The 15,509-nt window shown below is 41.2% G+C and overlaps 1 protein-coding gene across 1 annotated transcript; it reads left to right on the top strand.

Moving 5' to 3' along the window:
* The first annotated feature begins 64 nt into the window (after nt 1-64).
* On the top strand, nt 65-11,633 carry nup37 (nucleoporin 37). Its single transcript, XM_026360994.2, has 10 exons — nt 65-129; nt 1,594-1,781; nt 1,865-1,986; nt 4,879-4,951; nt 5,195-5,289; nt 9,850-9,940; nt 10,660-10,841; nt 10,939-10,989; nt 11,246-11,339; nt 11,431-11,633. Exons 2-10 carry the CDS (start codon nt 1,626-1,628, stop codon nt 11,542-11,544), a joined length of 978 nt encoding a protein of 325 aa, XP_026216779.1. The 5' UTR covers nt 65-129; nt 1,594-1,625; the 3' UTR covers nt 11,545-11,633.
* Nucleotides 11,634-15,509: the final 3,876 nt, after the last annotated feature.

Genomic DNA, 15,509 nt, shown 5'->3' with positions numbered 1-15,509 from the left:
ACTCATGTCACACAAAACACCCCTGCCATTTGTACTCAATAGGACAGTCCATGACGTAGCAGGAAGAAGGTTGAAAACATCCCGAAAGGCGCGCAGCGTTTGATTCGAGGAGATTTGGAAGTTGAGGAGGTGGAATATGTTGTTTTAGATTGTGATGTGTGTCCGTGTCGTATTTGGAATCGAATATATTCTTGTAACTAGGGGGGCGTTGTTGCTTTTAGATGTGTCTTTTATTTGTACAAACTGGCAGAAGCTTTTGTTTGGCTAATGACTAGCTAGCGTTGCTCTGAGCGGCTAGCAGTCACGTTTTAGCTCCTCGCCAGGTGCCGTCAGGTGTTTTAATGAGCTCAGGTGCCGTCAGGTGTTTTAATGAGCTCAGGTGCCGTCAGGTGTTTTAATGAGCTCAGGTGCCGTCAGGTGTTTTAATGATCTCAGGTGCCGTCAGGTGTTTTAATGATCTCAGGTGCCGTCAGGTGTTTTAATGATCTCAGGTGCCGTCAGGTGTTTTAATGATCTCAGGTGCCGTCAGGTGTTTTAATGATCTCAGGTGCCGTCAGGTGTTTTAATGAGCTCAGCTGCCGTCAGGTGTTTTAATGAGCTCAGGTGCCGTCAGGTGTTTTAATGATCTCAGGTGCCGTCAGGTGTTTTAATGAGCTCAGCTGCACCGCAGGTGAATGTAACGCACCTAGCTCACGTTAGATGGGCGTTGCTAGCGTGTCTTGCACCAAAATACTCGTGTACATGTCATTGTGGAAACCTCAGTCTAACGTTACAGCTCCACTATCTGGAGCCCTGTAAAACATAGAATTAGATGTACATGTAAAGATGTGCGTTAGGTAGTTCTTTCCCGATTTGAAGAGTCATTGACAGAGTTTGGGGAAATGATTTATATTGAGCCATGTTTTCTATTGTGGTCTCTATATTAATAAGAATATTTAAAACAAGGATATATTTGAACACGATTTGGCGTGAAGCTCTCTTCAGTTATCCTGAAGTGACACTAAAGGTTGAAGATATAACAAAACTGTATTTTTGTTAACAACCAGGTTTATGCCATGCTTGTTAAAAACATCAATGCTGTAGATATAAATGTATATAGATTTGTTCTGTTGTGTTTTGTTTTTTGGTTTGAATTTATGAGTCTGATATGCTTTTCTTTGTTGTTGTTTTTTACTATAGACCATGCTCTTGTAAATTGAGTCTGAAAGTGGGCAATACAGATACAATCCTATTGCCTTTTTATACAGTGATATAGTAAATGCATTGTTTATGAATAAAACCACCAGGCATTAGTGTTTTTGGCTGATTCAACAAATGAGTAACGTCAAGAACCAGGGTTTTTTTTTTTTTTTTTATCACATTGATGCAAACACATTTTTTTACTGTCACAAAGTAGACTCGCTTGTTCAGACACCTAGAGCCATTAAACCGTTTCATAACTTTATAAGTATTAGCAAAAAAATGTCTCAATATTTGATAAATGGATGTGGTCTTACAAGCTCAAATCTAGCTCATGCTAAAATGTGATGGTGTTTTTATTAAGTTTATTTCTAGTTGATTGTGCAAAACTGAGACAGTTTTCTATCGTCTTAGGGAATTTAAAGCCAGTTTTGCCAGAACGCAGCATGCAGGAGGACTCTACACGCAGTCCCAGCTACACAGTGGCATGTGAGGACTATGTTCACGTAGTGGAGTTCAGTCCTTTTAGCTCTGGTACCCCTGCCTCTCTCCTGGCCTATGGTGGAAACCAGTATGTGGTAGTGGGCACCTGCCTCTTCCAGGTTAGAAATGCAGTTTTCCACAGTTCAATTTACTTATTGCACAGCCTATTCTTGCTTTTTTGAACATGAACATGTCCCCACAGGAGGAGGATGTGGAGGTTGAGGGAGTTGAATTCAATGTTCTTCGAGTTTTTCATCATGAAGGACGTGTCAGTGCTCTTGCCTGGAGTCCTGAGTCTCGGCTGGACAGGACACCCAATATCAGGTACAATCCAACCTACACTCACTATGATGTGGTATTGTTATGTATCCATCTTTATGACTAAAGACAGGCTTTATGACACTAGATTGTAATAGTTTGACTTTGCATGTTAACTTTACTAATAAAAAACAAATCATAAAACCATGTATGCAAATACTTCAAATCTGGCTTCTAGATGGAAACTGTTTTGAAGCAGAAAACTACTTCAAACACAATTTAAAGTAAATTCTCAGTTATACAACATTTGTGCATCTTTGTCATATCGCCTGATTTCAACTAGCAGCTGTTGCAGCATGCCACCCACACTGAACATACATACAACCGTGGAAGACTTTTAAAATTAGCCCACGTATTTCTGCATTGTCATGCAACAATTATGAATAAACTTAAAACAAACAGAGGTTACAGGCTTTATACACCTGGTTTTGGGCAGTTTATCCGATTCTTCCTGGTAGATCCTCTCAAGCGCCATCACACTGAATGGTGTCGGTGACTGCTATGCTCAGAGCTCTCTACAGATATTCTATCATGTTGAAATTTAAACTTTAGTGGGGCCATTTGGGGACAATCAAACACTTGTCTCAAAGCTACTCCAGCATTGTCATAGCCATCAGCCTTATGGACACTGGAGCTGGTTTGCTCATCCTTTCCTCAACTCTGACAACTCTTCCTGTCTCTGCTGCTGCGACTGCCCTGCATAATATGATGTGTATTGTACTTGTATATTTACCAGTTTACTTTTTAATTAGTGACCTCCCTAGCATAACCAGCTATGTTTATCCCAAGGTGGAGTGTGCAGTTGGTCATCTGCAGCGTGTTATGTAAGAGGTCATCAGGCAGTGCAAAGATTAGTGGCATATTTTACTCCCTCATCAGAAACCCAATGTCCATATCTTTTAACACAACTGGATAATTATTCGCAGACTTCTTGTAACGAGTTTTAGACAAGGCACAGCAGCTACACTGTGTGCTTTGTGAAACTAAGTCATAATGGGCTTTCACTGTCACACTGCAGCTGCTGGGATGCAAGCCAAGTTGTTTCAGGTGGCCTTGGACAGGAGGGAACAGCCTCACTGCAGATTGTTAGAAAGCAAGAGTTTCCTCCTAATTGGAGCAGTGGATGGGAAGGTTCTGTGGCCCCTCTGGAGGTGTTTAGGCTTTCTGTAATTGAATAGGAAAGGCAGCAATAATTCTTGGCCTTCTGTGGTTTACTCCACAGGGCCCTTGAGCCAGCCCTGTGACGTGTGCACATGTTATTGCGCTGATGACTACCCACTCAGGTTCCATCCCTCCCTTTGGTCTGCACGTAGCTGTGCCTTCCAGGAAAAGTACAATGTTCTCACGGGCTTGCCTCAAGCAGGGGCCCAGAGAGAGTGAGAGAGATGAGGGGAAGAGAGGGGGCTTGAGCTGCAGCGCTGCCACTACTGTAGCTTGTAATGGGAACAGATCTGAAGACTACTGAAAAACACAAAGACTGGCCACCCTGCACAAAACTGTCTGAAGCAGATTTTGAACAACTGGGTAAACACAGTAGACGGAAGAAGTAGGCGAGTGTTAGAGTAGCATTTATACCCTTGTTCAGTTGTTTTTTTATATGAACTCTGGACAGCATCTGGAGAATAATTAATGTTTTACTTGAGGGAAGCTGCATGGTTAGGTTGTGCAGAAAACACATGTTGTGACACAAAAAGGACATGGAAATCAAGTCAAACACAGAAATCATGACTGCTGGATAGTGTTTTTGTAAATTCGCTGCCCTCCATGCTGTAGAGGAGGGTTCAAATCCTGGCTGTGGCCTACCTCCAGTAGGGTCACTAAGGCAAGACCTCATTATGCTTACACTGCCTGTAAATGTAAATTATAAATGTAACTGTGAACAATCAGAAATCAAGATCCATCCTTAATTCACTTCAGTATTTGTAGTAAAAGGTGCATTCCTGATTTATTTTGCATCTTCATAGTGTTGAGTTGCCATCACACACCACACATAATATTTAACTAAATATTCTTTAAAAAAATAAGAATTTCATGAATATAGGCATATATATAATATGATATTTAAGATAATAAGTTATTAAACTTAAAGTCTTACAAAAACAGGGTCTCAGGGGTGAACTTTGTGTAGATATATCCACGTCTTTCGTTTCTGTTTTGTGCAAAAATAATCCCTTTTTTTTTTAAATAAAGGTGAAATTCACACTCGCTTAAGTTCAGTGGAGTCGCCCCTTTATAGTGACTTTTATTGTATTTTGATGCGTTCAAGAAAATGGCTTTGATATTAACCTAACAAAAGCAAAAAGAGCCAAAACGTGTTCCATGCTTTACTCCAAAGTGCAGCACTAATTTGAAGGGTTAGAAGGCTTGGCCTAATGTAATCTAATGTACTGCAGCAGTAATACCCTGAAGCACGTTAAGGGTGTTTATATTGACATCATGCCAGATCCGTCGGTGCTGCAACTGAAAATGTGTGAACTGCTGTCTGTTTATTCTGGTGATATGTGTGTGTTTTTCTTGTCATAAGTGAGTTAGTGTAATTGTGTGAATAATTGCAGGCGCTGGCTTATACACGGACTGATTAGAGGGAAAGTCCTCTGCCTGGCTCTGCACAGGTTTTTGAACAGAGACGTGCGTAAATGGCGTGAGGAATCTTATTTTTCTCAATGTTTATCTTAGTGCGCAATTAGAATCTCCCTGGCAGCATTTCTACTGATCACGGTCCAAGTTTCTACCACACACACTGACACACATCCAGAGGTGTCAGTCTAGGTGGTTGCAGACATGTATATAGAAAGAGATGGCATCTGTCTTTGGGGTCTGAGCAGACTGACTCCGTTTTGATGTTCTGTCTTTATTTTTATACCCTTCCTTTCATGTCCTCTTCCTTTCTCTTTGCAGGTTTTGCACTGCTGCAGCTGACAGAAGGCTACGCCTGTTGACTTCTGATCTTCAGGATAGGCATGAAGTCAAGGTAGCGCAACATCTGGAGCACATTTGCCAGAACTGTTGTTGTCAGTTGGCATCAAATGTTCTCTACTTAGCACTCACATTGGCTCCTTAGTGATGCAGGAAACGTAGCTGTACACACAGAAGGCAGAGCTGCACCGGTGTAGAAGCTAGAGTTTCTCTGAAAATACACATTCTTATTGACCACATTCATTTGTTGTTTCTTCTGTTTTCATTAACATATTGTTCTTTCTATACTACTGCCCAGGTGATGGAGGGCCATACCAGCTACATTAACCATTTGGTGTTCGAACCCACGGAGGGGAAACAAATTGCTTCCGTCAGTGATGACCACACTTGCAGGTCCAAACCATTTTATTTGTGTGTGTGTTCCTAGGTTCTGATTTTCAGTTCTGTTCTCTGTTAATGGTGCAGAAAGACATGACTGTGTTTCCACAGTGAAACTTGATGCTAAGCACAACATGCTCCGGTGTGACTGTGCGTAAGCACAGAGCTGCATTGTAGCTTTTCTAGCTAATTGGTTAAATATGGAAATCCAATTAGCTCCAGAAAATTGTTGCTCTCTAAAGGGGACCTGTAATAAGGTCCCCAAATTTTCCTTTTCAGATGAACTAAAGGAAGAAAGAAATGTGTTCGTAGCCAGGGTCACTGCAAGGACAACTCCCCCTACATCCGGAGGCTAGTTCTCCTGCAACATGCAACTTGATGCTGATCTACAGATTAGAGCCTGCTTCTATATTTTTATTTAAATGTGCATCTCAGTCTCCAATGTTACCATGTTCCCATGGCTTTTTCTATCAGATCAAGAGTTAAAATCAGAACAAAGTTTACATTTATACTAAACAGTATACTAAGAAACAGTCCCATTAAAGAGGCTGGAGAAACAAAACAAAACGAGCACTTCAGTTTATTTAAAACCTTTGAATGAAGCTCATCATGTAACCTAACATATATCCGCACACAGCAGGTTTTGCATTTCTTTGTAAGGATCTTATAGTGTTGACATTTTAAAAGTTGGTTTATTGTCTGTTTCTATTTAATGTTTATCTTAGTCCTGTTAACTGGTTATTTGTCATTGTAAAACACTTGAACAGTCACCGGCTTGATCAAACTGTCTTGATCTCAGTGCCTTGTCCTTCAACATCAGGGTGTCTGAGAATGCACAGGAGAATGAGTCTTCTCCACTCCCATCCACTCTCCTCTTCCCCTCCCTCCATTGACCAGCCAGAGAAAACAGAGTGCGCTCCATCTGCTGAAAGATTTAAATTCTGTCATGTTGAGAAAATATGGGACGCAGGAGGAAGACAGAGGTGGAACAAGGGATAGATCAAGTTCACAGGAGAGGACCTTCCAGGCAGCCCACACAAACTGAGCCTCAATATGAGAGGAGGAAACCGATTCTGCGGGAAGGGAGAGAAGTGTATGCCTGCATGTATAGGCTCATGACCTCTCCATCACTCTGTTAGCTTTGGCAGCAGTGCTTCTACTATAAGTTTGCTTAGCTTTGTCATCACTGACCCCTGTAGTTGTGGGAACTCTGCTTTTGCCAATATGCAACCTGATGCTGGAGCATCTAGGTGGGGAACCAGACTCCACTTCCTCAGGGGAGTTTACATTTGGTTCATGTACTGTAGTCTAAACAGCTCAGTGTAGACGAGTGGAGGTGGTCTGTGGGGAAATGTGCCACCTAGAGATCACAAGGGGACACTGCAGGTTCGCGGAGGGATTTGGGGTTGTCTGAGTTCGCTGATGATGAAACGCACACCTGCTACCTCTGCTGCATTGTGCACTGTATATGGTTTAAAGCGTTTAGTTCTATTCTCAGTGATAATCTGTTTGCTTTTACTTTGCCTTAATGTTGTTTAAGGAAAAAACATGCTCGATAGCAGCTTTTCTTTTACAGAACTTTGTTTCACCTGTGCATGAAACATGTTCTCAGTAATCCTGTGATCACCCACCTGGTGTACCTGACTAATATGTTAACACTTTACCTGTTAATCTAGGTGTTTTTCTTTATAGACCAGTGCCTATAAAGAGTAGTATCAGTAACAAATCATCCATCTATTTACAGACTGCGGACGGATGAATATGTAAACTCTGACTTTACTCTGTAATTCTTGGAAGCTACATTCAAATTAGCAACCCATGATCGTAGGTCAAGGTCAAGGTAGTTTTGTGATGGCACAGCTCACATCAGCTGCTGTTTGTGAATAGCAAACTGATATTGTTGGGGAGTTTTCATAAGTTTCATCACCATGTTTGTTTAATGTGAGTGTGTTTATATTGACATTGGTGAAGGTCAGGAATATTTAAATACAGTGGCAAGAAAATAATTGTATTTTCAACAATTTATCCATTAGTGTCATTTAACGTCATTTAGCTATTTTGATTATCTATTAATTTTAGTTATCTGTTAATCTTTTATTATTGCCATCCTCTTAATATTATCTACTGCTGGCTTGCTAGCTAGTTTTTCCACAGTGTGGTGTTAATGTGCAGTGTGCACTGTGTAGTCAGGAGTTCACTGGTTAGTGCTATTTGTAATCCTTTTTGTGTGTTATTTCTTAACACCAATATACAGTTAGGTTTTTAAAATGACATTGTAATTTCAGTTTTTACACTGTACACTGTTGTACAAGTATCCACTTCATTTAAATTAAATTGTGTTAACATGTATTATTAACAAACTAACCCAAAAAACCTAGTAGAAGTGCAATAAGCCAGTTTTAAAGACAATGTTAATGTTTCTGTTTAGAAATCAGATCTTGTCAAAGTAAATGCTGAAGCTGATATTGTGCACTTCAATCAGGGAGACTGTGTAAGGCACTGGAGAGGGACATTGACTTTTCCAGTTATCCAGCTCCAGAGAATCAACATTTGATTATTTACTCTGTTCTCTACAATAAATCAGATCACACAGAGCTTACGGCTTCACCCATTTGCCCCATTTATGGAAAATATTGACATACTGTAATGTTCTGACCTCGCTCTGATAACAACACTGGACTTCAGATGTCCTTTTCAACTCTGTTGTACATGGAAGCAGAGTGTTACTGCTTGATGTAGTGTTATGCAATTACAGTGTTTTATCAGAGGTGGTCACTTGTATTTATGTTTCTTATGTCTTTCACCTCATTTGGCAAAGGTTATGTTGTTTTGGGGAGCTGGTGCTCTGCATCTGAAGGGCAGAGTGGTTGACCACAGTTTGGCCGTTGGTGGTGTAGCGTGCAATTGAGCTCTGCTTGGCTAGTGGTTTGAAAGAATAGGGTTTAGTCGTTGTTTTCCTGGTGTGGTCTCAGGGTTTTTCTTTTCTTTTCATTTTTTTTTCTTCTCAGCCTCGCTCATACTCCACAGCGGAGGCAGAGTCTGCATATGGGCAAAAGAAAGAAGCCCAGCTTTTCAACAGGGCTCTATCCTGCTGCAGGGGAGACGAAGCAGGAAAAGTTGAGTGTGTACTGAGGTCTTTATTTGAGATGGGGCATATCCTCCCCTACACCACATCACTGAGGACATCAATCTCTCCAACAACACACTTGACATTTAGATGGTCTTTGGAGATACTTTTTGGGCTTTATTAGATGATGTCTTCTGCATGACCTCATCAGTCAACGCCTTTCTATGCCTCACAAGTGTTTGTTTTATATTCCCAGAAACACTTGCAGTCTCCCACCCCCAGCCCCTGTGCTTCCACCCCCACCTTTTCTTCTAGTTCAGGCATCGTTCAGATGTGGTTAACCATAGATCCACATCTCAGGAACCGCAGGTCTCTCCATCCAAGTGATTCATTACATCCGAGCTGTTTCTCAGATGCTTTCTCCATCAAGGGTCTTATTTAGCTGTACAATCAGCTATTATTTTAATGAAGATTGGTCATAATCCTCACATGAGCTTTGATTCTTGGTTGGCATTTGCTTGCGAGACTCCTCAGTTTCATTTGCATGAATAGGATGCTGTTCAACTTCTCTCCGCTGCTCTTCCTCAACTGATGCGATTTCTGCTGCCCGCTCTGTACTCCACAGAAAATGAATGGCAGCGGGCCGCCCACAGCGAAACATTTCCTGTAACGTGAGTGGAGCGTAACGCCAACTCAGGCGATGGTGATGCACCCTTCTGCCCCTGATATCATAGCTCAATGTAATGTGAGGCCGGCGTTTTCCTTGTAAGAGGAGTCTAGCATAAGTTTGTCTGTCTTCACATGTCAGTGCCCAGATTCGTGAAAAGATCCCATTTTCCCTGGAAAAAGTATGACAACTCTGTACATTGCTTGCGCACAACTAGCAGGAGAGTTACAGTAGATAAATTAGGAGCAAACATGAACTTGGATGAAAACATGACATCCATCATTGCCCCATTGTGCCTGTCATGTATTGAGACCCACATTTTGGAAAAGTTGTGGTTGAATTCTGGGGAAAAAGCATCAAGAGAACAAACAAGTAAATGGAAACTTCTGACCTTATGTCTGTCAGCATCAAGACTGTGTCAGTGTCATTATGTCTTTGCCTGAGCGTCAGTAAGAGAAACCTTGGGAAGGTGAATTGTTTCAATTATTGTGGAAGCATCTATGGGTGGCTCAAAATCTGATGCTATTTTTAGAGGTTTTCTCTAAACCCTGTCTTTGTTGTTAATTAAGACATAGTGGAATTTGTTTTGGATTTTGGGCCAAGAGCGGTTCACATCAAGTTGAATTAGTTCACAGCCCCACTAATTAGAAGTGATTTAAAGTCTTGTGTTTCTTATTCCCTTCACAATAGCTAGATAACAATAAGAACTTTTGCAAACAATTCCCACAACACATTTTTTTATAATGAAGTAGCTGCACTTCAAGCTTTGTCTCATCAACTTATGTGTTTTCCTGGTATCCATGATAAAGCTTATTTTAATCACTTTATTCTATATCTATAGGGTGTGGGACCTGGATGGAAATGAAAACACGATACTCAGACTTCGCTCTCCTGGTGTCAGTGTGTGTTGGCACCCAGAGGAAATCTATAAGGTAGGTAGGAGGGTTGGTTGTTAGATGCATTCTCAAGTCAAACTCTTAAGTGTGTTGGCTCAATGCAACAACATGTAGTGCTGTTTTCCAATCATTCAGCCAGGTGTGAGGTCAGGTAAACTGTACGGTTGTTAAAAATGGTCACATAATAGGATAATTACAGAGCATTGTTATCTTTTGCAAGGTGGTTATTGAGGCCCTGTTTAGTGTCCTTCACATCCTCCTGACCTGATCACTGAAGTCTTGATTTAAACCAAACGTGATGTTTCACGATTCACAGATCTACACTAATTACAAATGATGTGTTGATGTCAATAAAAAGATCCGTCATTGGTCAAATTTAAATTGGGCTGTGGACTCAGTTTTTCATGCCACAGTATCCGAGGCCTCATACTACTTGATCTAAAAGTAATTAGATATATACAGATTTTAAATTTGGGAAAAATGGCTCTGGTCTAAGTGTTGGGGGGAGGTATTTGAGTCCTTACTAGTAGAGGAAAAAAATAGATTGGTGCATTCATGAAAATATTCTTCACTGAAACCTGGTCTAATATTTAGAAAATAATGGTGTGACTGCATGCTTGGACTAATTCTCTAGGCCTTACATGAACCTTAAAAGGTATAAACTTGAATTTACTGAGCATAGCTGTATAGTGTATTACAGTAATGTCACTGAAACAACATAAAGCATTGCTTTAAGTGGCCATCATCATTTCTAGTTAATGGTGGCTGAGAAGAAGGGGACAATTCGCTTCTATGACCTGCTGACCCAGCAGGCTATTCTGTCTCTGGACTGCGGACAGTCACCACTCATGTCGGCTGACTGGTGCCTCACAAACACAATCAAAGTTGGTGCTGTGGCAGGCAGCGACTGGATCATCTGGGACATAACTCGCTCCAGGTGAGGGAAAGAATCATATTGATGATGCTTGATGCTGGATTTGGCGTAATAACTTGAAATTCGTCTACATGTTTTACCTTGTTCTCATTGTTTGCAGTTACCCACAAGAAAAAAGACCATCCCACAGAGATAAAGCACGATTATTCAAGTAAGGAAATTAATTAATCTATTAAATTGTTGTAAGTTGTTTTGTTTTTAGGATTTACCAATTTACCATCTACACAAGCAATTTAACATCAACTAAGAATCCAAATTCTATGCTGCTGTCTACTTAAAATATGCCTCAAAGCTTCTCAGATATTAAAAAGGAAGTAGATTTTTACCTGTTGTAACTGATGAACACAGGCATATATTAATTTAGTATTATGTATTTCTACATTAACAAATGTTATTTTCTACCTCAGATGGTCTCGAGCCAATGAAAACCTCTTTGCTACCACTGGGTGCCCGGGAAAGATCAGTAGTCAGCTACTCATTCACCATCTTGGCCACCCACAAGTAAGTCGGAAGCTTTTACATGTCCCTGGTTGTGATAGTTTTAATGTTCTCAACAGCTCCAGTCTCATGTCACACACTGATGTCGTTACAGCCTGTGATGATCGGATCGGCTACAGTAGGATCCGGCCTCAGCTGGCATCGCACACTTCCTGTGTGTGTGATTGGCAGCGACAGGAAACTTTGCTTCTGGATGACTGAAATGTAGACATATGTACAGCACTTTCTATGGTGGATAACTCCATTCTCTGTTTCTATTCTAGCATATGTTCAATAAAATATTTTTTGCCAAGTTTATATGGAAATTGGCTGCTTGCTTGAGCTTTGTTCTTTTTTATTTCTGACTACTCCTTCAGGTCAGCACCAGATAAGCAGCCGGCTGGTCTGAACTCTGCAAAGAGCTCATTTTCTTTTCTCTGAAGAGTGAGTTACATCAGTTATCTGTCATGTCCTGCCAAGAGAGCTGTAGTTCAAAGGAATGGAGCACGGCTTGGTGCCAGCTCTCCACTTCACTAGTCCACATGATCATCGTACTACAGGTGTTCTCTCTGTTTTCTCAATTTTCTCACTATCTATATATATTCTGAATCACATCTAGATTATATCTATGGATGCCCTGTTCCACCTGCTGTGGAGAGCAGAGGAGCCACAGAAAGTTAAGGATGAGGAAAAAACAAGGACGACTGGCAATGCTCCAGCTGTTGGGCAACCCCTGCAGGAGGGTTGGGGTTGTAAGAAATGTAATCATAGGAAAAGCTTTGGGAAGCATGTGAGTGTGGGGCCATGTCAGGTCATCTTCAACTCTATGGTGTTCAAACTGAGTGGTTTGTGTGGATGCATGGAGAGGAGGAGATGTGTATTACCTTACCTTGGTGAATAATTATCAATGCTCCACAGACCAAACATGGAAGACAAGGGATCATTTGGCAGAAACTTGTAATACCCTCCAGTAAAACAAGGACTCTTTGTACTGTCACTAGAATGCCATGTGTGGGAAACCACCATCTCCACTTTCAAGGCAGTCATATGCCCGCTAAGCTGCAAAGGGAACTCATTTAATTAACTTGATCATGAATCATTTGAGGTGACAGCTGATCACTTTTTTCCACACATGCACTGGATCTTCAAGGGTTTAGCATTGGATAGACGTGCACTCATACTTGAGCGTCATACAGTGCTGTCTTTTGTGTTAATGTATATGTCAGCAGAAACACTAAGTTGTACTGTGCAGCAGTGTCTGCATGACGGAGTAGAGCAAGCACAGGCCATAGAGACCTCCACTCTTTAAAACCAGTTCGTCAACCTCTTATGTTTCTTGGACAACGTGCGTTAACCGCCTTCCACAAAGCATAACATGCTACTGCACTCCTGGTTCACTCTTTTGTTTTAACAAGTCCAATGTGGTCTCCACTTTGTACGTTCGCTGTGCTTTAGGTGCAAGTGGTGTTGAAGCAGCTGCAAATAATACAAGGCATGACAATGTCAGGATCAAGAAGCTGCCATTTTCATCTGTACAAACGAAATGTTCTCCAACGGTATTAAAGCAACCATAGAGGCCACTGGAATCGCTAACTGAGCCATTCTGCTGTGAAACGTGAGTGATGAATCTCAGCAACTTTACAGATCGCAGTGACTCAAGGACCCCATCTGATGGCTGATGAGCACAACTGCATGAAAATGTAATTTCATGTTGACAGTGAACTGATTAATACAACATATGATCCATCTTGGACATCTTACAAACTCACCTCTTTCCTGGAAGTGCGACCTCAGATGTCATTGCCCCAGGCCTCCTTAACTCTGATGTAACCTGAATGAAGTTATTGTGCTTCTCAAACAGTTTCATGTCTTGTGGTTGTGTGTGGACTAATAACAAACTGTGAAACAGATGAAAGGGAGATCAGACGGCCTGAAAATCCTCACCAACCTTCTCTTAATCTTTCCCTCAGACAATTCTTCTGCGGCCCTGCCAACTTTAAGCCTAGGCTCAGCGAAAGGAGAGCAAATAAAATAATGAGGAGAACGATATGAGGGGAAACAAAGAAAGAGATTAGACCTCTTTGAGGCTGGTGTTTGATTTATTCTCATGGCTGGTTTGTTTGCGATGCTTTCCCAGAATGAAGCCATTCTGTTGATCTTGTGGAGTGGAAGAGAGTCCGTTCAAAAGTCAGGTAGGTGAGAGCTGGAGAAGGAGACAGTGAGAGGGATCCATCATTCCATATCATTGGCAACAAATTGAGCCTCACCCTGAGTTAAGGTCATCTTGGCAACCTTGTCAGACCTGTTCTATGCCAGCTTTCTTGCATAGAGAAGACCATCTCAGTGCAACCTCTGTGAAATGATCTGCCCCTATTTGAACCACATGGCCCATCCATCACAGTTGCTTCACCCTTATTTGAGTGATGATGTTCTTTCTTGAATATTTTTTCTGCTGTGTACACTGTGCACATAATTATAAAACATAGTTTTAACACCAGACTCTCTTCACCTTGATGTTCGCTTTGTGGAATCTAAATGCTTGATTTAGAGAGGGTGTTGTTCAAAGTCAGGAATGCCTTATATTCTGTGTGCAGTTATTAGGTCGTGGTTTGCTGCAGGCGAAATGGGTTGAAAAAGAGACTTCTGAGATGCTGAGAAGAAACATATTGCCAAATGTCATTTAGAGAGATGCTACACTAATGTAATTGCCAAAATGTTGAGATATAATTGCTGCAAAAATGATTTGTCAATGATCGCTGTGCAATTAAAAAAAAAAAAAAGATATGTGCATGAAACTTCCAAAGAACCCTTTAGCCCCCGCCTTTCCGAAGCACAAGTTGTGTCTAACCCTAACCCAAGCTATTGCAAAGATGAGAAAGGCCTATCTTTACCTTTAAGACCGAATTCTTTAAGGTGTTATGGACTTACAAGATGGGAGGGAAAAGGGATGAGCGTGAGAGATGGGCCTGTGGTAACGGGGTGGTGGAGAGGTAATTATTTGGGCTGCTGTCATTAATGATTGGACCTATTTGAGTGGCAGATGGGTTAAAAGTAATGGTCTAAAAACTACTGCCAGTTTCTGAAAGACACTTTTCTTCAGGCAGTGGTGCAAGACGAGCATTTAAACAGACCGTGATATTTATGCAGGACAATGCTTCATTGCATGCATCCAAGTCCTCCATGGATTGGCTAGCCAACAAAGGCTTTCCAAGATGACCAAATGATGATTTTGGCCCCTCTTGTTCACCTTAAATCCAAATTTAAATTAAATTTTAAACTTGTTTGGTTCAGATGTGAGGTTTACAGTTAGGGATAGCAATATAGGTCTCTGAACAGAGTCTGTTTGCAGCTTCACCTACGATTGGCCACAACCAGATAAAGAAACTGATGGATTTTATTTCTGTAATTATTCTTGAAAAATAAGTTGTCATGTTGATTCAAATGTCTGATTTCTGTTCTCGACATCAGAAAGATCAGTCCCTACCTTTCAGACTATACAGCACAACTGCATGAATCATTTTGAATGATGCACCAGCTGCTTCTGCGGCAGGTGAATTGCATCACTTTCTGTTCTGCTAAGGCTGACTTGCTATTCACTTGTGCTGTGTTTGTACAACTAACTTTAACACTTTAACCAACTTAAAAACTAAATACATAGTTTTAGTGAACAACGACTTAAGTAAGAGTCGTAACATACGCTTGTGTTACTCAAGGGCCTGTTCATAAAACTCCTAATTTATCAATTATCTTGTTTTCTGAGGTCTGTCATGGCTGCTGCTTCTTCTCCTCCCTTCTCCTGCTCTCACCTGTTTCTTATTTTTAGTTTCTACTCGGCCTCCTTTAGTGATAAGAGGATTTGTAATAAATGTAAGTTATTTGCAGCATTGGAGGCAAGGCTGACCTATTTAGAGACTCCACACTATGGAAAACAAGCCAGCTAGCCAGGTCCCAGTAGCTATGGAAAACAAGCCACTTAGTCTAGCTCCTGTTTGTCCTCCGACAGTTCCCGAGCAGCCGGGAAGTCGAACCTAGACATTCGCCCAAGGTTCACCACGACCAGGTTCAGGTCTCTAACAGGAACACTTTTTGGAGAAAACCTGGGCTGATGATCAGAGACGGCATCCATCCCCTTTAGATGTTGCATCTCTACTATCTAGAAACATTGGCTGAGTTTATTAGACGACCTAAACCCTG

The sequence above is a fragment of the Anabas testudineus genome, chromosome 23 (assembly GCF_900324465.2).
Source record: "Anabas testudineus chromosome 23, fAnaTes1.2, whole genome shotgun sequence".
Lineage (NCBI taxonomy): Eukaryota > Metazoa > Chordata > Actinopteri > Anabantiformes > Anabantidae > Anabas > Anabas testudineus.
Note: the sequence above shows the minus strand (reverse complement) of the source record. Positions and strands in the feature narration are given on the sequence as shown.

What these genes read in the sequence shown, in the direction of transcription:
- nup37 (XM_026360994.2), top strand. Translation starts at nt 1,626, where the DNA reads ATGCAGGAGGACTCTACACGCAGTCCCAGCTACACAGTGGCATGTGAG. An exon ending in AGTGATGACCACACTTGCAG is followed by an intron (nt 5,290 to 9,849) that starts GTCCAAACCATT and finishes CTATATCTATAG; the next exon opens with GGTGTGGGACCTGGATGGAA. An exon ending in TGGGACATAACTCGCTCCAG is followed by an intron (nt 10,842 to 10,938) that starts GTGAGGGAAAGA and finishes CATTGTTTGCAG; the next exon opens with TTACCCACAAGAAAAAAGAC.